The sequence below is a fragment of the Ambystoma mexicanum genome, chromosome 1q (assembly GCF_040938575.1).
Source record: "Ambystoma mexicanum isolate Mex_15411 chromosome 1q, UKY_AmexF1_1, whole genome shotgun sequence".
NCBI classification, from domain to species: domain Eukaryota; kingdom Metazoa; phylum Chordata; class Amphibia; order Caudata; family Ambystomatidae; genus Ambystoma; species Ambystoma mexicanum.
In genome coordinates, this window is record NC_090922.1 from 1,522,388,155 (window position 1) to 1,522,415,425 (window position 27,271).

The window sequence follows — 27,271 nt, forward strand, 5'->3', positions numbered from 1 at the left end:
TTTCACATAACAATAGCTTCTCCCCATACATTGGGTGAACTCCCCTTTCCCAGACTCAAGAAGGATTTTGTTTAGCTGTTCCCAAAGGATAAGGAAATCTTGCCTCACAACAAAATGTTCCACGCTGATAATCCTAAACTCCAATATGAATTCCACCGACAGTTCATAGATGTTCAACAAAAGGTTTCTCTTATCACTTGTGAAAATGTAAACAGATCACAAATATTTAACAAAGTGTTCCTCCGTCCACTTGTAACCAAGATCTTGAAGCACTTTGCTTCATCAACAAAGTTTGTACTTCATAAACCTCAGCAAAAATGTCATCAACAAAGAATCAGGTTATACTTCATCATGCTTCAATGAAAACAATGTCTTTGTCTGTATATATGGGAAGAATCAACTTCAATTTCAATGATGTAGTAATGTTTCTTGCTTCACAGCATCAAGTATAAGAATGTCTTCAAAGGAAACAAGAACCACACTGGTACTGTTTATTACTTATATGTGATTCCCACACGCAATACAGGTTATGCTCCATTCCTCCTGAATATCTTCTATCAGAAGGGCAGCCTCCCTGCTACTTTTGGTTCTCCCCTTCCACTCCAACCAAAGGCTGATCATTATTCTGCTTCAGTTTCCCACTTCTTTGTCAACGTAGGTTTAACCATCTTCTCCTACAACTTCTTTTATATGGGGGCAACAGTCTTTCAAAAAAATGAAATACTCAATGGCCGCCTTCTGGCTTGGACAATACTGGCTGTTCACAAATTGCCCTGATCTTAGTCTCTCTTGGCTTTGGCAATTGTAGTTTTTATTTTTGTCTTGGTTTAATGCCCTTTGTTGGCTTCCTATATAGCCCTACTAGGTTATAATCACACTCTTCAGGTTTGATTATGAAGATCTTGCTCTGCTGCCTACTCCCTTTTAAATCAGCTTGGTCAGAGTAATTAAACTGCGTCACATAGGTGTCGGTATTCAAAAAGTCTCTTCTTTAAAGTTACTGGTTTCCAGTAATTTGGGGATTGAAGTCACTGGACATGGCCAGTGGGTAATTATGGAGCGCACCAGAGTCACAATATAACGGTGAACGCGCCGGGTATGGCGTGAGCATCCACTTGCCTCGATGTCTCCAGGACTTTTGCTTCAGTTTCCCAGTGCAGCCTGCCCACGGTGCTTGTCTGACAGTCGGGAAACTTGCAAAAAGGTGCTCTTTCTGCTGCGCAACCTCTACAATTGCAAACTTGAGCATGTGAGACCATCTCAGGAACGGCAGTAACTTCCTCCACTCCAATGGTACCGCCATCTCACCTCAACGTCTGTTTCTGCTGCTGTGTGGAGGTTACAAAACTGCTCCACCTTCTGCTATTATTCCTCCTCGCCTTCCTCATGGCCTGCACCTGAGGGGGCCTTTTATACCTCCAAGTCTCCCTCAGCTGTGGGTCATTCTCCTTAATGGGCTGCAACACACAGTGCTGTGTCCCTGCAGTCCTCTTCTTCGTCCCAGTACTTTGGGAATTGTGGGACTTGAAGTCCACAAATAAAATTCCTCCTTTTCAATGAAATTATCATCACCAAGTTTCTTTCTCTGCTTATACATGTTCCCCAAAGGAGTAGCATAAGGATTCCATGAGATACTTGGCTTTACAGACAAATGGGAGTGTTTAGATTGACAATGTTTACAGACCCCTCTTCCTTATTTCACAGGGACTTACATGGTCTTTTATTTCTATGGCTGTCAGTGATTTTAAAAGTGCTTTTCTAAGGCCTAATACAGGATTTGTTATACCCATCTTCACCCACAATCCACCAGTGAGTTGAGGGAATAAAAGCTCCTTTTGACAAGAAGCCATTATATACTCCGGTATCAATTATTTTCTCTTCCTGGAGGACGATCAATTCTGCTTCTCATCCCACAAAGTGCTCCTGATCCCCTACGGCCCTTCTCCTCCCAGGTGATCCTCCCTAGCTAATACCAGCCCCAGGGTCAGGATCAGGAAGAGTCTGCCTTTCCCTGGCCACCTGTGAGGAGACTTTAGTTGTTCTGTGAGGACTCTGTAGGATTCATCACAGTATGAACCATTGTGTTTAAATATATATTAATGTGTTCTAATTCTTCTTTACTAACATTCTCAAATACTCAAAGTTAATGTCACATTTACATGTTTGGAAGGCACCATTTGGCCCTAAAGAGCCAAAAGTAGCTCCTGTAGCTGTTGGTTTCAAGCTAACCAAGCTCTACTATGCCAGAAGCAGGAGCTAAATAGCTCTCAGCGCCCCTCAATTTCAAACACTGATGTATGTTTATTTTTTTTAAATTTATTTTGCATTTTTAAAGCGCTCATAGAGCCCGGGGGCATCTAGGTGCTGTTACAGGAATATTTTTTAGTTGCGTATTTATAACGCGCTTAATACCCAGAGGTTTCTAAGGGTGGCCCCGGGGATCGAACCTGTGTTGTTTGGTTTTGTCTTGTTTCCAAGGCCAGCACGTTTCCGCTGAGCTATCCTCCCTGTTGTGTGTTATACCCCATTCCCAAATCACCACTGACATCATGCAAACAATTGGCGACCTGCTGCCCCCCGCTTGTATAAATAGAACATGGGAATTGGAGTTGACTGTTCTCAATAACACTGCCATGTCCCGAACCTGAGGAAGAAATTCCTTCAGTGCTAGCGCAATGGCTTTTCTGCGCCCACAGAGGTGCTCCAACCTGGAAATTTCTGGAATCGATCTATCACCGGAGGTCTTGCTCCAGCACTACAGGGATGGGTAGTTCGTCTGATTGGAAACCAGTTTCCTGGTGCCAGACTGACGCCAGGTGAATTCTCCTCATCTTCAGTAAGGCATGCAGGACTGTTAATATGCAAGAGGCTAGCTGGCCCAACCGATGCTGGAACCACCAGGGGGATGTCAGTTGTCTGCTAAAGTAGTAGTGCAGCACCTTGCGGATGTCCGAGATCCTCCCGAGTGGGGAAGAACCAATGCGCCACGGTATCCCACATGGCTCCCAGAAAGATAATGGTTTGCGTGGATGAAGGCTGTGATTACTTCAGACTGAGGGAGAACTCCAGCTTGTGCAGCAAATCTGTAAGCCTCTGGCACGAAATGTGCTCCCTCTCTGGGGAAATGGCCCTGACCAGCCAGTTGTCGAGTCACAGATAAAGATTGTATCCCTCAACTCTGAGCAGGGCCGCAATAGTATTCATAAATTTCGTGAACACACCGGGCGCCGAGTTTAGGCCAAACGGCAGTGCCTTTTATTGAAAATGTTGACCCATTACCATGAAAAGTAAGAATCCCCTGTGGGAGGTGGGGGAGAGGGAATAGGGATGTGCAAGTAAGCGCCCTTGCGGTCCAGGGAGCAAGCACATACCATCTACCTCTCAGAGAGCCTCTGCAATATGAGCTGGCATCACCATCTTGAATCACCCCAGGGTTAGGAAGATCCAGCACTACCCTCAGGCCATCTTGGTTCTTCTTGGGGACTGCAAAAATCCTGGAATAGAAACCCTTGCCCTCGACTGTACAGGGCACCGGTTCCACTGTCTGGTCCCTGTATAGTTGTGCAATATACCGCAGTATCGCTGTAGAGACAATCTGTATCAAGGGGGAAGAACGATGAGGGGGAGAAGGGAAGGGGAGCTTGAAACCCATGGAAACTATTGACAGGGGAGCTGTGGACATGTTCATGAATATCATTTCTTGCCGGAGTATGAGGCTGAGGAGGGGGATTGAAACAATCCTTTAGTAGCAGTATGCCGTTTCCTCCTGTGAAGGCTAGGAGACCTGTCTGGTTGTCATGCTCTCCTGTCCTGAAAACTCTTGAAAAACCCAAATATTTTAGGCTTTTTGCTCGGTTGATTCTGGCTTTGAGCATAATGTTTTGTGGCTGGCTTAGTGAGGATCACAAGTGACTTGGCTGTCTGGGTGCAAGTCTTTTTTGCAAGCTCCTCATCTATGGACTAATGGAACAAATATGCACTCTCGAATGGGAGGTCATTTATGCGCTCCTGCACGTCTAATGAGAACTTGGTGGCATGCATCCACGCTGTTCTGTGCAGGTCCACCTCTAGACAGATGCCTCTGCTTGCCGTGCCCATATGGGCCACAGAAGCTTCATGCATATCCTGCGCGATTGTCTTTGCCTCAGCTAGGCAGGCCTTGAAAGCCTGGTGTCTGTACCCTAGAAGATCCTGAGTGAAATCGGACATCTCCTGCAACAGTTTTTGATTAGCAGCAGCTAATATAGCGTCAGTGTTAGCTTGCCTTAAGTGGAATCTAGTATTAAGATAAACCATCCGACCAAAGCCCTCCCAGAGCGTCTCCTCCTTGGAGAGGCAAGAGTTGGATGATGAACTGTAGCCGATGCTGAAGGTTTGGAATATACCACTGACTAATGAGGCGGCAGGTGAGTTGACTGCATTACTAAATCATCCTCCATTTGCCTGAAGCGTACATCTATGTGCTTTTTGGGTTGGGAATATGAGTGTGGCTTTTGCCATACCATCTTTGCTAACATCACCACATCCTTTGGAAGTGGGACTCCAGATTTGCTTGCAGCCCTGAGAGACAGAATCTCGGCTAACACCCTAGGCTCCTGCTCTGCTTGCTCTGGAGCCAGCACGCCAGGAAATCGGCTAGTTCCTGCATGCGGTCATGAAAAGATTTAGCCAAGGCAGTGTTTTCTTCCCCATCCTCGTCCTCGTCCTCGTCATCTGTGTCCCCATCTGGTTTGCTGCCTGAAGCTGCTGCAATGTGCCTGTGCGTGGTGACCCTTGGCCCATGTCTTGCTCTACCACAGCTACTGGTCCCTGACGGGGAGGGGCGGAGGTGGGAGAAGCGGGGGCAGAACACCTACAGGAGCCAGCCCTCAGCTGGTGCCCGAGTAGCCGGCTGCTGTGGCAATACCTGGGGAACTACTTCATTGATGAGTCCTTTCAATATCTCGGATCTCATTAATGCCATTAATCTATCAAAGAATCTGTCCCCGCAGGCTGCTTGAGAGGACCGCTGACTCGAAGTTGCTGTGGAGCCACATATTGATAGGCCATAGACCTTTGACTGGCAAACTGGTCACCCTGGCGCTGAGCAGGGAAAAGGGTAGTTCTGGTGCCCCTGAATAGGATACCCCTAATACTGTGGGAACCAGGCGTCTTCTGAAGGATAGGACTGCCCCACATGCTGCGAGCGACACTGGTTAATTTTCGACCTGCATTGCCCATTCTGACGATGAGCATGGCGTGCTAGGCCAAGAGCCTCATGCATCGGTGCCTGCCAGCGGCATGGTTGCCAATGTGTGCATATATGACAGCGCTGCTTGCTGTGTGGCTGCCCGGCATTTTGTGTGTCTGTGTGAGTGGGAATATCGAGTTCAGCGCAGTGTCCCTTGTACCCGTCCTCTGGGAGGACGATGTTGTGACACTGGAACGAGCCTCGGAAGATGGCCCAGGAGGCCCAACAACCCTCAGTCTGACAACTGGTAGCCTGGTTCATACTGCGTTAATGCGCCCCCCCCCCCTCTTGGAACGAGGCCCGGAGAAGGCCTCTCGCACGCAAGTGTGGTGTAAGAACTCTTGTGCCCCTCGGTGCCAGGCCCAGTAGAACCGCAAGGTCCATCAGTGCAGGCACTGGGAACTGTATAAGCCTCAGGTCTGACACCGGTTCTAGGGTTGGAGTGACCCCTCCCAGCAGAAGAGCTTCCCAGGAAGGAGAATCCTTCTGGGGTACTTCAGTGAATAAAGGACTTACCTTATCATGTGACTTGGATGACTTCCTGACGAAGGACTTCATGTGTTCTAGCGGGCAACTGGGGAATATTTCTCCCCACCGAGCTAACCTGGTTTTCAGTGTCGTCTCGCATTAGTGCACTGCAAGCCGCACATGCATCCCACCTGTGATCTACCCCCAGGCACTCTAGGCAGAGCGCATGATGGTCATGTATTGAGAAGAAGCAGTCGCACGAGGCACAGTGTGTAAACCCTTCCCGACTGACATGTCCTGGGGAGGAGAGGAACCCGAGGCTGGTGAGTAATGGAAAAAAAACATTTAGAAAAAAACATAAGGAGAGCTGCTGCAAAGTCAAAAGGTTATTGCTGCGTTCGCTGGTACGTCCGTTCCCATCCGCACGGAAAAAAGGACTCAGGTGAGGTGCTGCAGGGCAGTGCTAGCAGACATGCTCATTTTGCGGCCAAAAGTTTCCGGTACCGTCCCTGTGCCAGGGTCACCCTTACAGGATGTAGGAAAGGGGGCGGGACGTAGGAGTATACCTTGCATGCACGCGAGTCAGCTTCCTGCTGGCTCCCAGTCTGCTTCTCTTGGCTGAGTTTTGGAAGTGGTGTTACAGTAGCGAACAGTGGTCTGTTTAGGCTGGATTTTCTGAGGTACTATAGGTCTCAGGGGCTCATAGGACAGTGGGTCAGGGAGTTCCTTCACGGAATGGAAGTTCTTGTCCCCAAGAGAGGAGTCTTTCCCTGTGAGGTTCCACTTAACGGCACCCCTATGGCGAATGTTACATAGCGTGCGCACCGCCATAGCCTCACAGGGAAGGACTCCCATCTGGGAAGAAGTGATGCGATCCCATGAATCGTCACACACTGTACAACTTTATGTTTTCATATTTGCTCAAAATAATTTTCAAAATAGCTGCAGGAAAAGGGCCACTACTAGGAGTCATGTTTGATATAACTGCCAACCACACAGCCTTTAGAGGACTACAGTTCTCTTCTTTCCCTTTTTAACATCCTGCTTTCCTCCATCCTCCTAAACCGTCCCTCTCCTTCCTCTGCTCTTGAAGCATCCACTGTTTGCTTATCATGTAGTCAAAGTCCCCATTGGCGGAAGTTCTCTCATCTTTTGGTCTTTTTCATCACTTTTACGCAGATGATAATCAACTCTTCCTACCCTTTTCTTTTTTCACGCCTGAAATTCATACTAAATTCTCGGCATGCCTAATAACTATCAATTCCTGGATGACGGAACACTTTTTGGTGCTCAATGCTGCCAAACGGAGGAACTCTTTTTCTTCTGATACTATACCACCTACTCTTCCTCCTTCTTCAATCTCTTTTCCTCCTTTTCACCTTGCGAACTCTTCTACTGGCCGCAATCAGGTACTTAATTTTGAGACTGAACTATCTTTCAAACATCACATCTCACTAGTTTCTCGAGCCTGTCATTTTCACTTATTTAACATTTGTAAAGCTTGATCTTTCTTAACTTTTGACGCTACTAAACTTGTGAGTTTTTCATACATTTTTTCTCGACTTTTCTATTTGGTCTTCCTCTCGCTCTCATCTTACCCCATTGAATTACATTTTCAATGCGTCCATTCGTCTTCTCCATCTTCTTTCTCCGCCCGATTCTATTATTAACTCACTTTCTGCTCTTGGTTGGCTTTCCTTTCATTATCGTCTTAAATTTAATTTCCTGTGTTTAGCCTTTAAAACTTTACAGTCTTGCACCAATCTATCTTTCTTCTCTGGTTTCTTTTTATGCTCCAACTCATTCTCTCCATTCACAGACTCAATTTCGTCTGGTGGTACCTCGTTCTCCTTGTGCAAAATCCTGTTTCCGTTCTTTCTCTCCGTTAGCTCCCTCTCACTGGAACTCACTTCCACTATCTCTCTGCTCCATCTCTTTATATTCTCTTTTACGTTCTTCACTAAAGACTCATCTTCTCGAATCTGATTTACAAATCTGAGTTTCATTTTGTCATTTTCATTTTATTTTACTATTTTATAAACCATGTACAACGCTTTGGCTTAAAGTGCTTTATAAATCCCAAATAAAATACAAAAAATACAAAAACACCAAAAAAGAAAACAAATCTTGAGATTTACTGGGTGTCCTGATCTGACACGATCCTACTTGGCAGACAATGAAAACAGAAAGAACACAGAGAACAGGACTCATATTCATAGTGTGGATATTTTATGCAAGGGAACGGAACACCTGGAAAATATAGGATGGATTGGGACAAACAACTACTGGTCACAACCATCTTTGAAATGTAAACCTCCCATCTATGGCTGCCATTTTGTCCACAGCCTTATTGCAGGCGAGTGCCCATGAACAATCGAGGTGCATTGAACCTCGTGGTTTCCACTCCAGATCTCAGAAAGCTCCAATATAATCCCTCAAAAAAGCTGTGTACTTGGAACACAGACACACATAATACTTTCCACACTGCTGCTATGGCAACTAAGCTATCAGACTCTACATCCAAAGAATGCCTCATCTCATCTATTGCAGCCCACACTAAAGAGTTTCTCAGACAGATTGGCACACCCAGACAACCTGCAGAAGCACAGACCATATCAGCATCATGCATGACTAACCTAACACACATGCCTCCATAGGTCCCGTCTGTTAAGGAGAGACCCCGACCCCCTCACTAATCCCTTCATCCAGAAACCAGAGATCCTGAAGATGTCACCACATGTTCTGCCAAAGCACTCTCAGAAAATCACTTACCCAGAGACTATGTGTCCTGAAGATTTCCTGCCTAAGATCTCTCAGTAAATCATTCACTTGGAGGAAATGAAAGCTCAAGATTAACACCCGTGCTCCACCTTCTGCTTAGGCCCATCCAGAGACCATGGGTCCTCAATATTTACCCTCCATTCTGAGCAGGTTCTTCAATCAGACCATGCCTGCAAATGATAAGTACCTTTGCCACCGGTTCCTTGTCCTCCAGGTTTATTGTACAAGAAGAGGTCCATGTCGGGGGTACAGCCCGCTTGCTGTGAATAGTGCTGAAAAAAGGACACAGTGAGGGTGAGCGTAAATGGTGAAAGGTGCAAAGAAAAGGGTGTTAGGGAAGTGGAGAACTAGTGCAGCAGACAGGGAAGGGCCACACCCGCAGCAATCATGGAACGCTGATCCCACTGCGGCACACGCACTGGAAGGCCACAGCAATCAAAGAGGACCATGGCACACATGTTCAGGGAAGGGGCATGGGTCAAGCGATCATAGTGTGCCACAGCCACTATCAAGGTCCACAGGTGAATCGATCAGGGAGAGCCATAGGAAAAGGGTTCGAGACGGTCATCTGCAAAGCAATCCAAGGTCCACAAAGTGCTGAGGGAAGTTCACAGACAAAATGATGGCGAGCCATGTACAAAGCAGCGAGGGTGGGACACCTCCAAAGTGATCATGGAGACATGGAGTGAAATGTGGGATTTATACAGGGAGAACAATGAAGGAGGCATATGAGCAGAGCCTCCTGGGCCGAGCCTGGGACACAGATTGAGTGCGTATAAATAAAGCAAGTAGAGCAATCAGGGAGGGTAGGAGCAATCACTTAGAGCCAAAAACGGAGCCATCAGGATGTGTGAAGTGCAGAGCAAGGAAGTCTAAAGGGGAATATATAGACTTATGTAAAAGTAGCATTCTAGCAGCCTCAGGCCTTAGCCGCAAGTGGAAGAGCGATCATCTTTATGCGTTATATTAAATTGTTTTGTTACTATCTGTTTGCAGAGCACCGCAAAGGAATTATCTGAAGAAATAGTTATAATTTACTCTGAAATGGTGAGTTTGGAACTCCAATAACTTACCCGGAAGTGGTGTGCCACATTGCTGTCTGTGTACTTTGGTGTATGCAGGAAGATGAGAAGATTCTGGCGTAGATAGTATGCCACTGCGTGCAGCCAAGCGAGACAGGATTGCGGAATAGCAAACTGGATGATCTCTGTGGGAGGTGTCCCGGGAGGCTGGATAAACTAAAAGACAACAGCAAGTATAGGGCGTCACACTCACGAAACAGGAAATTGGGGAAGTAGAAGAGTTCTGAATGGTCAGAAAAGGAAAGAACAAATAACTTACCTCTGTTAAGATGGATCTAAAAAATGTGACCTGGTGGACAGATTTCAGGAGGCCACCTGAGTTTTAGTGAACTGAGGAATTCGGAGAGGTTAGCCAAACTCAATCAAGGTAAGCGTGGAGAGTGGTCAAGGCTTATTCTCAGGAGAGGTGAGTGGGGTCAGGGGTCGACTATGAGTCCCCACCGTGAAATACACAATGATTCTGCTTGGACAGGCAAGTACAAAAATACTCTATTATAGGCCCAAAACACACTAGAAAAATTAAACAAGCGGGTAATAGTTTTTGTGACGAATCCTAGGATGTTGTCACTGCTTTGATTGGGGGAAGCACTTTCCCATTAGGGCAGGGAGGTGAGGCTGCTTCCTGATAGTCCCCCTGGGGTGGTACGCAGCTGGTGTATCTCATGGGGAGGGAAACCCCCTATGGGAAGAGGGATGACACCTTCGGAGGTTAGCAGTATAATTCCACTGCACTTCAATCTCTTTCACCCTCTTTCACCCATAACCCCACATACTTCCAAATATATCTGCAGAACAGTGTTACTTCGCCAAGAAATACTGCGACGAGGAAGAGCAACAACAACCTAGTGAGGAGTGAAGACCTCACTACTGAAACAAGGAAGAGGCATGGATCCATGTGGCAGGTTCAACAGAACCAAGGAGCGCTAATACTGTTCTTACCATAAAAAGGGAAGAAGGACTGGTAAGAGGGAGAGGTCCTCACAGGAGGAAGCAGGGATTAAAACACTGGCAACTGTGGAGGAGACTGGACACCGACAGTACTGAGGACGAGATGCCTACCCACTGGCAAACGTCTCTGGAGGTTACGTCGCAGACGAATGCCCACGGGAGGCAGACGCCTGAGCTCCCATCCAGTTGGGAAGCCGGAGCGCGGGTGGAAGCCGAGACGTGCAGCTCAGAGGCCGGGAGTCAGCACGTAGCCGCCGCAGGCAGTGGAAGCAGCGAAGGGAAGCCATGAGAGCCTGATGCACCCAGGAACAAATGAAAGGCACCAGTAAGCTCTCCAGAGAGACCAGGACAGTTGGCGGGGCAGCTAGAAGAAGGGAGGAACATGGAAGCGAGTCTGGGACCAGCACCCATATACATAATCAAAGCCTCCATGCCAATCCTCATAGTCGCAGTACCTGGCAGAAGAATATACCTGGTTGGTTGTGATCAACGAAGAAGTAGTAGTAGAAGGCAAAAGGGTGGGCCTGGGATTCACACCACATGAAGAAAGAGCCAAAGCAATCTTCATGCTCACAGCACCAGGCAGGAGAGTAGACCAGACTGGCTGTGACCAAAGGGGGAGGAGGAGTAGTTGTCGAAAAGGCAAGGCTGGGATTTGCGCCCATATGATGAGAGAGCCAAAGCAATCTTCATACTCGCAGCACCTGGTAAGAGAGTATACTAGGTTGGCTGGGACCAGCAAAGCAGTAATGGTCAAGAAAGAAAACGCAGTGTTAGTTTTAAGTACTTAAGGAATCTGTCAGTCTAAACCAAAGAGTCCATTGTCCGGTCTCCATAAACCTATTTTCAACCCTTACACTATGAACTCAGGGGTGGTCTTCGTAGCCCAGAAGAATGGCTTCCGTCTCCTGGATGATGGCCGAAAGTTCACTACTGGTTGATACAAATGAAATGTTCTTCTCAAAGAATACAAATCAAAAAGGTTCCTTGGATTGAGTTTTCAGTAAAGCACATAGAACAAAAAGTCTCTGATCTGCACACTTTAGGGGGATGACTCCTGCCCCTGTGACTTTTCTCAAACTTCTCAGTAGTAGTTTTCCCAATGTCAGGATAAGTGTCTTTCTTCTCCTGGTCTTTATGAGACTCTTCACAAAGCCAAGAGAACGACCCCCTCCTCTTGGCTTTTTTCACAACGTTAATAAACACCAGGGTGTGTGCGTCTCTTCCCCTGGCCTTTGTCGAGCTTTTTCAGTGCTAAAAGAATGACTCTTCTCTTGGCGCCTTCTGCGATGTTCATAAACACCAGGGGTTATGTCTCGCCTCCCCTGGCTTTTCTCACAATGTTCACAGCCACCCTGGTTAACTATTCTGCCAGGTATTGTGACTAGGACGATGGTTTTGGAGGTATTTCGCTATTGAGTGTGGATCCCAATCCCTTCTTAGCTCTTCTTGATTCACAATAATTGTACCCTGTTCGCTATCCTGCCAGGTATTCTTTTTGTCGGTTCCCAGACCCCTTTGATATTGGTTTCTTTCTCTCGAGCCCCAGACCCCTTATGTTTCTTCCTGTCAGTTGTGGTGTAGGCAGCCCTGGTCTCCCAGTCTGCCAGGGACTGCCATGAAGATGACTCTGGATGCCACTCCTTATTGGATGCCACAACAGTATGGTCCCTCAGGGTTCCCAGCAAGCCTCCCGGGCTCCCAACCCTCCTACAGTTGCTCACTGGTTTCCTTCAACTGATTCTGGGTCTCTCACCCCTGTTCAGATGCCTCCTGCTCCATCCAAGCTCTGCGGCGGCTCCACAGTGGCTTCCTGCTTTCGGGTGGCCACGTCCCAGGTGGAGCACATTCTCCAGCTCTCTTGACCAGCTGGCGCGTCTTGCTTCCAGACACGGTCCGAGCACAGCAGAGCGCTCTGGATCTTCTCTGCCAACGGGTGAGCGTTCCTTCTTTAACTGCTTTGTTCGGCTCCTGCCAGAGGGCTCTGTAATGCCCTGTTCCTCCAGGGAGGATCTCTCTCTGTGTTCAAATTTCCCTCTTCTATTTCAGCTGTGCCTTGGCCAATAGGTAGCCAATAAATAATAGGCCGCTCACTTACAGAGATGCACAACTTGAGCGACGGTTGGAGACCTGTGTCTAGACTGTATCACTAACTAACAGACAGGCCCAACCCCCGCAGCACAACACTAACAGAGAAATGGGAGAAAGACCTAGGGGACACAGTGTCAGAGAAAGAATGGGAAAGGGCATTGGCACACCCAAAAGAGGTGTCCAGGAACACCAGATTCAGACTAATCCAAGTGAATATCCTATATGGACATATACGACACCCCTCAGAGTCGTAAGCTTCAACAAACAGACCTCGCCAAACTGCCTGTGGTGCGGAAATGGACAAGCGGACTTAATACACATGTTCTGGGGCTGCTCCAAAGTATAAGGATTCTGGGCCAAAATTGAGCAAACATGCAGGAGGACGGGAGTGAATAGGTACGACTGGTCTCCAAAGGAGTGTCTACTGGGTACATACCCTCGACTAAGCAAACACAAGTATGTAGTGAAACTAATGGACCTGGCATGCATACTGGCAAAAAGGCCAATCGCCATGGCATGGAAAACACCTGGAGGACCACAATATATACTATGGAGCAGGGAACTGGAAAGATGGGCAGCAGCAGAGACCAAAGCTTGGACCGATAGAAACAAAGGATCAGATGGAGACATAAACGCCACGCTTGAAGCATGGAAGGCTCTAATCAGATACTTGTCCCTCACAGGAGACGACAATCCCCCCTGAAAAACCACAAAACACCACATAAATTGGACATAGTACAAAGAGAACATTGAGGGACCACCCAGCCAGAGCACCTCCAGGTCCACCACTACAGCATCAACATCATCACACCACCTGATCTGCAGTTGCGTTGAACTTATTTTAGAAGCTACAGACAGTATTTGTTGTTTGTTGTTTATTGTTTAATTGTTGTTAGTAACCTAATATCACAGTCGCTATAACAATCTCTACAAGACCGTCCTATAACTTGAAAGGCAGGTTTGATAACAAATGCAAATAATAACATTTTTTTAAAAAATAATAATAATAGACCGCTCAGTATGGTTTATAGAGGTTCTCTTTAGGCTTTCGCACTTCTTCCTCATCCCACTACTGATCTGGAGGATTACCAGTGTGTCAGTTGGCTTCTTGCTCGCCTCAGTACATAAGGGATCTAGGTTGCTTGAGGAGCCCATACCGTTCCTCATCCCAGTACTTTCTACCTTATTGGATTTAAGGAAACCAATAGAAACACTAGGAATGGTGGTGTAGGGGGTTGGTGCGGAAGGTGGGTTAAGGTAAGGTGGGCCATGGGGATAACGCGTTCTCCCCAGGTCGTCATTAATCCCATAGGGGGTTTCCCTTCCACAAGATCCACCCCCTGAGTAGCAGCCCCAAGGGATTATAGAGAAGGGGAAAAGTGACGACATCCGGGGATTTGTCACAATGCTCACTAGACTTTCAGGCACCAGAGTTTGTGGACGGGGACCAGACAGTCGCACTCACTTCCGGTGTCCACAAACAAATGGCATGCACTAGCCCGGGAAAACAGCAACTTTCCCAGGCAACTGCAAGACTATAGTAGGGATTTCCTGACCAGAGAAGGCAGGAAGAAGGCCAAGAAACAAACTGGCCAAAAGAGAAAGCGAGAAACCGTGTGGCAAAGCCATTTTAGGACACTAGCCACGTTTAGTAGCCAGACGTGCTGAACGTGAATGTGCATATTAAAATAAATGCAAAAATTGTAAAAATGCACTTGCTGCCACCAGATAGTTGATAGGCACAATAAAAAGTAACCAAAATTCCCCAGTGTCAAAGTCTAGGGTGATACAAAACTCACCCCATGCAGTGCATTATAGGGTACTGTGGGCACTGTTATAAAAGTATCCAAAACAGGTCAAAGTCAAAAACAAAAAGGGAAACAGTTTCCCAGAGCAAAGAGGCTGGGGAAGTGAAGCTCTCTGCAAAAAGTCAGGACAGGTTCAAAAACAAAAGCAAAAAATGTGGGAGTCCATAGAACATGGAGAGAAATTTGTATAAAAGAGAAATCTTACTAAACAAACTCTTGATGATGTTCTTCCAATTGATTACTCTATCCTGACACAGATTCCACATCTTTCAAATTGTACCTTAAGAGCCAGCTGTTTTCAAATATCTTTTTGCCACCAATGAGCACAGCATGGCTCTATGTCTGCTGTGCCCGGTGCTGATGAGTGCCCCTATGTTGAAAATGACATGTCAGAGCCAGTGCATATTAAGTCAGCGTGCCCGACGACCTGAGTTCCACCATTTCCCCCCTAGCACTCAGCAACGGAGGACTGCAGAACAGACTAGGTGCAACAAGCTATCCACCAAGAAGAGCAGGTAGTGAGCGTGATGATGAATCTGTGGGAGGAAGAACTAATTTGTCAGAAAGAAAATTACCAAGAGATCATTTATTTGCTCTTCTAATACATTTCTTCATCCAAAAGATCTTTGACAGAGGCCCATAGCAGTACCAAACTCTGGAAGAGGGAGATGAGTCAGAAAGCGGCAGCTACACCATAACAACTGGAATCCAGGCTAAGTGCGACTCTCCTACCCAGGGAAAATGACGCATTCATGCCTCTAACTGGAATGAGCTCAAATATTCCGGCACATCCTTCCCAGCCAGATTTCTCATTCTGATAGATCCACTCAACGTCAGTAGCTCTGAAACTTCCACAGGTGACATAGTGCAGATTGATGTTGCCTCCCTCATCTCTCAACCGCACCACTCTAGAGCTGATATTGGTGCATTATGCCCCCAAACCTGAGTACACCACCTTTACCCCCGTGCTCAGCAGCTGACGGAATCAATTCCCATACACAGAAAAAAAAGAAGACGACTCTTCCTAACTAACAGACTGTCAAGACTAATAACATCAAAAATTATTTTTGCCAACATTATTTTTTATTAAAAACAGGTCGTTTAAGTCCTCAAAAACGCTAACCATTTCTGTATTTCTCACCCACAAGAAGGATAGGGAAGGCTAAATAATTGTCCCTAGTGCAGCAGGTAGGATCGGTGATGAGGGAAATTGTGTTGAGAAGAATCCATAGAAAGACCATTACTGGTAAGTAATGACTGCTTCAATGGATTGCATTCTCACAGATTTCTAATCGTGATATACTCACAAAGCAACACTCATAGCAGGTGGAAGCTTAGACTAAAAAAGTAGCATTGTCCTCCCAAAGCGGGCATCTCTGCCCCGGCCAGATCCTGTCTGAAGTATTTGGAGATGGTTGGTAAAGAGGCCTGTTAGGCAAGAATGTATGCAGTACCCTTTGGGTGCACTACAACAACTCTGACCTCCTGGCAATAGGAACTCAACCTTTGGTATAAGTCTGTTCTACACAGGTTGGTAGCGTGTTGAGCAGCCAGGCTTATCTCAAGAGGGGTCAATGTGAGCAGTAGGGTGGCTACACAGAGATTCACAGTGACAGGTATTCAAATAAACACTTCCACACAAGATTTCTTGAATAAACAATTATGATTTATCAGTCAGTTAGAATAAGCCTTCTTCAGAAGGGAGCAATATAAAACTAACACTCAAACACACTTCAAAACAAACACTTTAGAGTTTTTCAAAGGAAAAGATTAATATGACATAACAAGAGATCTCACACATACTCTCAAAGCAGGTAAGTACTTTTGTAATCCCCCAATGTAAAGTTAGTTAACCCTTTCCTGGAAGGAAGACCAAACACATTCACAGAGGGAAGGAGAGTCATTCAGGTAGCCGGGCTAAGCCAAAGTCAATTGGGCAAAAGTCAAGGTGAAACTGAAGCACTTCTCAGAGGTAGGTAAAAGTCTTGCACAATGTTTTTAGAAGTCTATGTAGAAAGTATAATTCAAAGTAGGTCCACAAGCTGTTTAGGCGTGTGAGGTAAAGAAGCTGTCAGCAACTCTACAGAGCAACCACAACAAGTCTCACCAAAAGAGAACAAGTGTAGTTACACAACAAAAGGTAGGTTCTCTTAGACTTTACAGTACCTTTGAATTGAAGAAAAAGTGCAGCATATGGCTTCAGTTCATGTGTAGCTCTGCAGATTTCACTGTTCATGGGCCTTAGTCGTGGGGACAAGAGGGAGTACTTCTGGGGACTCCTGCACCTCAATGGGACGGTCACCGCTCGCAACTGGCAATCTTCATACAAGTGGCACTTCTGTGTTTCAGCTCCTTGCGACTACCGCAAATGGCAACACTGCTGTTTCTGGCTGTCGAGATGGACTTTCCTTGCTACTGGGGTCCAGCACTCTGTTGAGGTGGTTCAGGCTTGGTCAGACCTGCTTCCTGGGAGTCCGGAGGATCTTCCTGGAGCTCTTGGCCAACTTCAAAGCAACGCACACAATATGGTGTTCCTCTCCCTGGCGTTTCGGTTTCCAGCAGCAACTCTGTGGAAATGTAACCAGCTCCGAGACAATGTCCAGATGGCTTACTTTGGAGTTGATTGTCCCACCAACTCAAGGGGAGAAGTCGTCGCAGGGGCTTCCCTGTCGATACGAATTTGGAGTTTCAGCACAGCAGCAGGGCTACACCGGGCAAACCAACGGTCCAGGAGTTGCAGCAGGCGTCTCTTCCAAGTTCTTCTTCGGTTCCTTCGTTCAGTGGTTGACTCTGCCTTCCAAGCCAAAAGCCGCGCCTTTCTCTCCCATTCATTCCAGCCTAGCTGTCAGTCACCCAGCAGGGTGGCTGTCCTTGCCGGACAGTCAGTCGGCCAATTACTACAGAGTGCATTTGGGTCTCCCAGGAGACTAAGCAAAGGGAGTTTCGGGCACCTCCCTCACTTCCTGAACACCCCAGACACCCCTGGAGCCAGAAGAGGGCTTAACGCGTGAATCCTGCCAAAGGCAAAGCGAAGAATGGGACAAAGCCTGGTTTGTGGTGAAAAAAGAAGACCGGGGCCATTGGTGCTTTACTGCAGGTGCGAACGCAGCCCGTCGTTAATGCACACCACGGTAGCTAAAAGTAAACCACTGCCACCAGCCATTCATCGAGGAAAGTGTAACATAAAAATGTTACATGAGAAGCTAGACAAAGGGGATACTAAGTAACCCCTCCAGCACCCTATTGTAAGATATTGTGTGCTGGGTGTAGAAAGTTACAAAATGTAAGTAAAGTCAATTTCACTTTACTGCTCTGGGAAACAGTTGTTTATCCCAGAGAAGGTATTTAAACCTTTGGGAAATCTGAAAGACTTCCCTGTGTCACTGCACTGAAGGTGCTGTGTGACACAATGTAAAAGATGATGCCTATGGAGTTTGTCAGACTCCACAACCAAAAGAAACACAGAGTTCAAAATCACTTTAAAATACATGAGCAAGTGGGAAAAAGGGCCTCAATCTTTCGAGGTAAAAAATCAAGTCCTCAAAATCCAGCAAAGTTGCTGGGGGTCTCTAAGGTGGAGGGAATTAGCACATTTCTGAGAATTCTCCCTAGCAAGGCCCATTTTGGGTCCGACATTTCTCTAACTGGTACACCCCTATGCAAGGCAGATGATGTAGCTACACTCCAGGTAGAGTGGGCCTCCAGGCCCGGTGCCTACGCTTCTCCTCAATTTGCCTGCATCCTCTCCTGGCATTTTCCTCGCCTGCTTTCATGATCTCTTCTCTGGACATTCTGTAACTCTGAATTTTCTGCTGTCAATCATATTGTTACCTTGCTGAACTGGTTACCTCGTCCTTGGATCCACCCTCACAGACTTCATACTGTGTTCTCCCAACTACAGCCTTAGACTATCCCCTTGTGCCACCCAGAGGGTCTGCATTTCTGTTTCCTTTTTTCGATCTTGTTTCGTCAGATCTGTTCTTCTGATCTTTATATTCCGGGACATTCCAATCTTCTGGCCAGTATAAGCATTTGCTGGACTGAGCATGAGGTAAAAAATTGTTGGATTCCAAAATGTTTAAAGAGTAGGGCCAAGAATATTTGCATTAGATGTTTTGTGTGAATAAAGAAAAGTTCAACCACGATGCCACCTCGTCAGTCTCCTGAGTCTGACTTACCACAGTAAACTCTCTCAGGAACCTAACCCCGCCTCCCAACCCTTCTTCCTTAACATACAACAAAGCATGTTTGTTCTGGTATCTGGTTCAACTCTCTTGGTTTGCCCCTAAAACCTTAAGTTCTTTGCTCAAAATCTAATCTAAACTAAACAGTCTGCATAAAAAAAAGAAAAGTTTCAATACTCCAGAACAAAAGGATTCTGTAATCCAGTCCAGGATTTCCTTCTCCAACCCCAATGTATTCTGGGAAATGAAGTCACTCTCCTTTGGGTCACCAATAGGATTTCAAAACAAAAACAAACCATACAACAAACAAAATGTCCCCTTCTCTCATCTCCTTTAACTAGGCGGAAAACATACACATATTTAGAACAAATTTACGGGCAGCAAAGAAAAGCACTCAAAGTGAATCAAACATGCACTGGAGGAAAATAAAACTGGCTAGAACAGCATTATCTGGAAGTAGGTACAGCCGGACCATGGAAGCCGGATAATAAGGCATCACCACGGAAAAGTAGAAACTGTGGGGACACAGAAGCCAGATCAAGAGGCCATCAGGCTCTGGGCTATATGATATGTTATTTATAACGTGCTTAATACCCAGAGGTTTCGAAGCGCGGACCCAGGGATCGAACCTATGTTGTTCTGTGTCGTCTTGCTTCCAAGGTGAGCACGTTGCCACTCAGCTATCCTCCTGAGACATGGCTTGGCAGCTGTGGGCCCTCCGCGCCATGGCTCGACTGCAACGGCTTAGCAGCTTCCCTTGCGACAACAAGTTTGGCCCTGCCCCACCCCCAGCATTACAAATCCCATTGCACACAATCTCCAAACCTAAGAATTGACTTCACTATAATCGTATGCCATGACCAGATAAGCTCTTGCCACCCAACCAGACATGCCCCACACTCTAAGACCAGGAGATGTCGAAATGAACATATCAACCTGGAAACTAGAATTCAACAGCAGCTATAACTGGGCTTAATCATTATGTTCCCATAAGGAAGCACAGAACTATCACTCCAGGAGATTCCAACCACTGTCATAGAAACCTATACGCAGACCCCTGCGCACCACTACATCCCCAGAGCGTAGTAGCCCCTTGGACAGTTAAAAGCGACTGAACCTGCACCAGTCAAACTTTACCCATCTGGGAATCAACACACAAAGCCACCATCGCAGGCCCCCCTGTCAGCAAACAACGTTAGGCCCCGTTTCCTGTTAACCCAGGGTCAACCTCTACCTATCTGGGAATCAACACACAGAGCCACTACTGCAGAGCCTCATAGCACATATGTTTCTAACATTACGGTTGGGTAATATCATGTCACCTATCGGGTACACAAGGCGGTATAGCAAGTATGTTTGGTTTGCCTCATGCAGTAACCACAAAAATGTCAGGAATTTACCCAGCCTCCCGCCATAAACTATGTTCAGGGACCCAGAAAATGGGCCCTCTGACACCTACCACAGAGCTTCTGGAAAAAGGACCGTCCAACAGGGCAAGCACACCATACTCTGCACCAGCCAAAGAATCTCTCTCAGAGATGCACTACAGTGAACCACAAGGACAGACACAGCAAGCTCATCGGTTCCGGAAAGTAACAGGAACATGGGCCTCCTACCAATAATCTTACTCTCCATTTTACACCCACCACCAATAGAACGCTGCTACACCCCTCGATTAATTGGGGCCTAGCTGCACACATACTTACACTACTCCATGAGCACCTCAACACTCTGTTAGAAAGCACTTATACCCCACTGATCTCTCACAACCACTGCACCACACCTAGCATTAGAAAGTGGCCACCGCCACGCAAACTGCACTGGCTGCATAAATACTGAGTGCACATAGGCACTATATGCTACCCTACTCTCTCCACTGACCTGGACTACGGTCCCCAAGGGCGTTCAACGCACAACGCCTTGAGATCATACCAATGGTATATAAGTCGCTATACGAATGTACAATAACATAACAAGTAGCAGGGCTATTAGGTTTGTGTCCTCTAGAACTCATTTGATTTCTATTCCCATTCCTAGCCTCCATCATGACCCTGGCACAATTTATTTAATTTTGGATATTAGAAGGTTCTTAGTCACCAACTGTAAGGTAAAACAATTGAAGTCGGCTAAACCCAGCCTGTTACCCCCGGGGTGCAAAAATAGAGGGGACAAGGACTCTGATCCAGACTATAGCCAGTTATCAGTCATTGACAATGCATCAGGATCAGGGCTGAGCACAAGGCCTAGAAAGAACGAGGAGCCTGAAGGGATCTCCGACATGTTTGATCCGGAAGCAATCGGACATCTTAGATCCACTGAGTGGTTGCCCTCCACTAAGGTTACAGCTTACATTGCTCACCGGATGTGTAAGCCTTTGGATAAAGAGGCGCGATAAGGCACGAAGGAAGAGTCCTGAGATCCGAGCTACCGGGGAAAGTAGCTGGCACGCCAGAGATGGACCCAAGGATGTTCAGTTTCATTACAAAGACATCCAAAGACACCTGCAAGGGCATGGACAGAACATGGAAAGGGTGTCAAGACAAGCTTCTGGATATGGCAGTACCCATTGCAAAGATTATGGATCTCGAAAAGAGAGCAAAGGATATGGGCGAGTCAATTGACACTCAGACACTCGCCAACTGGGCGTAACGGGCGGTGTGCATGCTGGGCAATGCAAATTGTGCTTTGTCGGCAGAGCAAAGGAGAAGCATGCTGCTGAAGAGAAATAACAAGCTTGGGGGGTTAGCATTTTATGAAGCATGTGACACGGCACAGGGTCTACTGTTTGGAGAGACCTTTGCTTAAGGATAAATTTGTCAGGACATTTAGAGTGCTCGAAAAGGCACACTATTTGATACAGAAGATATTTCCTAGTCGTATTTTTGCCAGGGTCTGCTGCTACGGGGGTTATGCGACCAGTCGGTTTCACTCTCCGAGACGACCTCAGGGGCCAAAGGCCCAGTTTTGGGAAACTACATCGGAGGATACCTTCTTCACATCCCGTGGCAGAGGTACCAGAGGTAGAGGCTGCTACCAGCATGAAGGCGCCAGGACAGATGAGACCGTTTTATCACGAGTACCCTCCAGTGGGGGTGGAGGGGAAGGACAGGCCAGCATTTAGAAAACAGGCAGACACTATCAAGCGATGGTTCAGTTTTGCACACCGCAGTAGGTTTTAGGCTAGAGTTTGTAGGGGATCCAGCGCAGCTGCAGATCCTGCAGCCACTACAGGCTTTACAGGCTGAGGCCCTATTGCTAGAACCAGAGTTGGAACTGCCAAGATTGAAAGGAGCTATAGAGAAAGGTTTCTACCAGCTGAGAGAGCTCTACAGCAATATGTTCTTGGTTCACAGGAAAAGGGATGGTGAGACCGGTGATCAACCTTAGTCTCACAGTTGTTTATTATACCAGCACTCGAATATGGAAGGGATTAACCTCCTCTAGAACATACTCAGGAAAGGGGACTGACTAGTAGGGCTAGATCTGAAGGATGTGTATCTCACTATACCAGTCGCGAGCGAGCATTGTCCAATTTTGTGCTTTCTTTGGATGGGACAAGCGTGGCAGTGTCAGATGCTTGCCTCTCGGGCTGTCTTCAGCTCCGTGGGACTTTACCAAACTGGTGAGGACGTTCACAGCAGCAATTCAAGAAAGGGGTGTAAGAATGGTTGTGTATTTAAATGACATTCTGTTCTTGGCGCAAGACAGGGTCAACTGCTATAACAGGTACAATGGCCGAGCGCCCTGCTTACGGTTCTATGTTCATTCATCCCCCATTTTGTTTTCGTGGCACTTTTTGCTTTATGACTAAAAAGATCAGCACACTTTTTTATTTGGGGGGGCCCACAAATCCCTCCTCCCCATTATAAGGGAGAATTCTCTTCTAGGGATATTTCCCCTTAGCTATAGAGTCCCCAGCAGCTTTGCTGGATTTCAGGGTTTTGTCTTTTCACTCCTACTAAGAGTGAGACTCTTTTTCCCACTCTTAGCAGTGTTTTGATGTAGGTTTCAGCCTATTTTTGTTCTTATGGGATTTTCTCACCCTTATAGGTATCATCTTTTTACGTGTGTGTTACACAGCACCCTCAGTGCAGAAACACAGGGGTGTCATAGCGAACCCCAAACAAAGACTCCATACCCTGGGACTGACTACTGTCTCCCAGGGCATGTAAAGTTACCATTGACTCTACTAGTCGATAGTTATGAACAAAACCAGTACAACCCATCTTACTATGCAAGTACTGGGAAGGGTTAATAGTTTTTCACTGGTGTTCATTTTCGAGGGGGTACCGTACAGTCCCTCTCTCCAAAGTTTCTGGCTGGTGGCAGTGGTTACTACTGTAAATATTCGACCTCAAATATTTTCCCATGGGATTTTCCCCATTGTTCGACGCTACCACATTTACTGACGGCCTCTAACATACCACCGGTTTATTTTAATATTAACTTTACTCCGGTAGGTTTTTATCGCCAGATCTTTGAGATTAATTCTTTCTCGTGTCTTTCTCTGTAATTCTAACCTAGGTTCGGGGATCCTTTGTTCGTCCTTTTGGCGGGCTTCTGCACAGAATCCCTCCTTTCGGCGCCACGGAGTCTGGGGTAGACAGGATCTGTGGGAGGGGGAATAGGCACCCTGGACAGGGTTAACTAGGCAAGCCAAGTCGCACTCTGCCCTGATAGGCTGGGGGGTTATCCCGCCAGGATAGCCACCCCACAGTGTGACAGACAGCTAGGCTGTATGAATGGGAGTCTTTTTGAATAAAAGCAGGGTCCCGAGGACTGGACGACAAGACGTCGCCACTGGAACTAAGAAGCCAAAGAGGAGAGAAGCCAAAGACATCTGCAACGACTGAACCACCGGTGAAGCCCTGCTGCAGATACTCGCCACTTTTCTCCAACGAATCGAGAAGATCTTCACCTGCAAGAGTATTCTTCCCTTGAGCTAGTGGGGTCAACCAGTTCGCCAATCGCCTTCCACGATCTGCCTTAGTCGAATCGTCAGTGCCAAGCACTAGAAGACCGGATAGCCAGGCACCCGTACACCACGACTGCGATTTAAAGGAGCGTACCTTTTATTCCGTTTGGCAGCACCGCGGCTGGTTTCATCCCTGGGCAGTGCAGTAACTCTAACCTTCCTCCACGACGAGTGCCTCTCTTCCTCTGCTGGATCTCCCGAACTGCAGGAACTACCGCCACCGCCGGAGCCTCTTCTACTATCAAGGTACATTGTTCCCCCAGGCCTCCCGTTTCGTTGGGTATTGCTAAAGGTGTTTTAAATCCTTTACTTACCTTCTGGGCTTGCCGCCTTTTCATCTGACATTATCTTTCTACGTCCTGTAACCGGCTTTTCAATTGTTTAACAAAGACCTGACTGCAGCTACTAGAACATTTTGAACCTAGGCACTTTGCCTTGTGCCATTGACTCTGGCACAGGCATTTGACTCTGGCTAAATCTGTTACAACTGCCTTCTCTAGATTGTTTCTCAACAAGAAATATGTTGGTGCACCTAAAACTCTCCTAACCACCTTTCCTTCCCCTTTAAATATTGCTGAAGTGCCATTTTGCTCGGTTTTCATTGAAGTATTGTTGATACTAAAGTACTGCCTTGCTTGTTCACAATCCAATTTGGGAAGTGTTGCTGGTGTGTTTAGGAGCCTAATCCTGTATAACTTGTTGTTTCCCTCCCTCTGAAGAAATTGTTAGAGTGCCATTTCTGCTTGGTTTACACCGTGCTGTTTTGCTCAATTTTCACTCTTGCTCAAACTTGTCTACAATTTAACTAGGGAGTTGTGTATACTTTTCATGACTGTTTTAACTTGCTTTAAGGATAGTGATTTGTGTGTGAATTTAAGAGTGTGTAAAATATATATGTTCTTTTTGATACAAAGCTTTGGTCAGAGTTTCCTTGTAGTGTTGTAGACCTATTGTGTAAACCCTGAATACTGCTCATCCCCCTATTGAGATAAGTCTGACTGCTTAGCCACAGCTACCAACTAAATCTTTGTGGTACAGACTGATACCAAAGGGGATTTATTGCATATACCTGTAGTCTTAATCTTCTGTAGTGCTCCCTAAGGGAACGGAACAGGATTCTGCCTAACGCCCATTATTTATTACCCATACACCACGGCATCCTACCCCTTTATATGCCCTCTTTCGCCTCATTTACTTCAATGCTTTTTTTGTGGCAAAATGTTTTCAGACCTCATCCCGAGCAAGCGCATGGAATTCCTAGAGTTTGTCACAGACACCAAGAAAGCAACACCCAAAATGAAAGCGATCAAGAAGTAGTTGAGAGGGGTTCTCCGGAAGCAGGTTGTATCGCTTCTGAATCTAGCCAGAGTAGTGGGGCTACTAGCTTCCTTGGTACAAGCGATCTTTCTGGTGCCACTGCACTACAGAGCGTTACAAAGACTGAAGATCAGACCTCTTTAAGGGGGTTTGAAATATCACAAACTAATTCTCCTAGACGAGGATGTCAAAGCAGAGTTGAGATGATGGTTCCACAACATGGAAGTATGCAATGGACGCAATATATTCAGCGATGCGCCAGACTGAATAATAGAGTCAGGCGCCAGCAGATCAGGTTGGGGCGCAAGATGCGATTAGTTAGAAACCGGCAGAAGATGGTTGTAGGCAGAGTTAGACCTGCACATCAATTGCCTAGAGCTTCTGGCAAGCTCCTTCACAGTCAAAGCTCTGGCGAAGGACAAAGCAAATTGTTACATTCTCCTCAGAAGAAAGAACATATGAGAAGTTTGCTACATCAACCACCTTGGGCAGGACGAGATCCAGAATGTTAGTAGAGCTAATGAAGGACTTCTGCCATTATTGCCTAGACAAGTAGATCTCCATTATGGCGGAATACTTGCTGGGGGCTCAGAAGGTAGCAGCAAACTGGAACTCGTGTTACCTGCCAGAGTCCAGCAACGGTGTACTACACAGGAGAGCGTTTCAGAGAATTCAAGACTTGTGGGGTCCATTGCAAACGGACCTGTTCGCGTCCGGTGTAAATGCAAAGTTGCCCAAGTAGATCAGCTGGAGATTGGAACTGGAAGCGCAGGTCATGGATGTGTTCCTCCAGGAATGGGCCGGAGCAACCCACTACATGCTTTCCCTCCGTTTTTGATGATGGCCAGGACTCTCACGAAGATTTGCAGGGAGAGAGGGGAGGTTGTAGTAATGGCAACGATTGGAAATCGCAAGCTTGGTTTCCAGTTCTGATGGCACATTCCTCGGATTTCCCATGAACAATTCCATTGCAGGAGGACTTGCTGACGGATCCATCAGTGCCGCCTAATCCTCGGATTCAGGCGCAGAGCCTGCGCTTACTGGCTTGCAGAGATCCAGGAATTGCGGAACAGGCTGTTCTCTTTATCAGAGTCTCTTGGGCCCCTTCCACCTTCAGGAGCTATGGCGCTGCATTGCAGTGCTGGGAGGCCTGGTGTGTGCAACAGTGTGTTCATCCTGTTCCTGCCCCTGTAGTTCAGATACTTAATTTTGTTGGCCTCATTGTTGCAAGAGGGAAAGGCATTCCAGATGATAGGGGTTTATAGGTCAGCCATCTCGGTCAAATATGAGCATATGGACTGCGCCCCTGTAGGAGAACACCCAGCAGTGGTTACATTGCTGAAGGGTGTGAAGATGGTTAGGCCGCCAGCCCAGAGTATACTACATTGTGGGGCATTAACAAAGTCTTGGATTTATTCTTATGATGGACAGATAGTGACCAGATGCCAGGCAACAACTGTCAGGGTAATTAGCCATGTTGCTATGCCTGGAGTCATGTAGAAGAGTGTCAGACGTCAGGGAATTAGAGAAAGATAGTAAAGTGTACTATCCAGATGGCGTGGCGTTTAGCATCGTCAGGCAGACTAAAGTGAATTCTGATGTGATTTCCTACCTGTATTTTCAAGACAGTGTGCGTAGCGCGATGTATTAAAGAATATGAGAAATTCTCAGCGAAGATCAGGCCGCAGGGAGTGTTGCACCTATTAAGCGCGCGTAGGAGGCCCATTCATGCAGTAGCGGGAGCTACCATTGCAAGATGGGGGAGAGAGATTTTAACCTTAGCAAGAATAGACGTTTTAGTTTTCGAAGCACATTCAGTCGGGGAATGGCATCCAGAGCATTCACAGTAGGAGTGTCTTTACAGGACATTCTCAAGGCGGCCGACTGGTAGATCGACTCCACGTTTAGAACCTTTTATTTCAAGCCTGTCTCTATGTTGGCATTGACAGTAGCGAGAAGCTTTGAACAAGCAAAATGCTTGCATCCGGTCTTGACATAGAATGAAGAATCCCCAGGATTACAACACAAGGCGTCTTGATTCTATTAAAGACACGTAGACAAGCATTATCCGGCCCAAATAAATATGCATGGAGGGCGGGGGAGATGGTGTTGGTAATGGGAGAGGGGTTTATTGCATGATTGTTTTTCTTGATGCCATATTTTTGGCCCTAATTGTGTGTTCTCTTTCACAGGGGCGTACCTGAAGCCCTGTGAGACCGAGTTCACAGAGGGTAAAGCACTGATGCAGTGTTTCTCTGGAGTTGTGCAGAAGGGTCGCAGTAGAGTAAGAGGATAACAGTTTCAGTTTCGGCATTTTTGTTTCCGTTCTGGCGGAGCTGTTCAACTTTCAGTTTAGGTTCATCAAAAAGAAGAGGAAAGGACCTAGT

General features: G+C 46.8%; 1 protein-coding gene across 8 annotated transcripts in view; it reads right to left on the reverse strand.

Annotated features, from left to right (window-relative positions):
- SZT2 (SZT2 subunit of KICSTOR complex) overlaps nucleotides 1–27,271 on the reverse strand; it is a 2,035,845-nt gene that overhangs the window by 543,713 nt on the left and 1,464,861 nt on the right. For all 8 annotated transcript variants that reach the window (XM_069642429.1, XM_069642432.1, XM_069642427.1 and 5 more), the window contains 2 exons: nucleotides 9,553–9,717; nucleotides 8,667–8,751 (listed from right to left, as the gene is read on the reverse strand). In XM_069642429.1, the coding sequence (XP_069498530.1) occupies nucleotides 8,667–8,751; nucleotides 9,553–9,717 (250 nt within the window). The remainder of the gene's footprint in view (nucleotides 1–8,666; nucleotides 8,752–9,552; nucleotides 9,718–27,271) is intronic.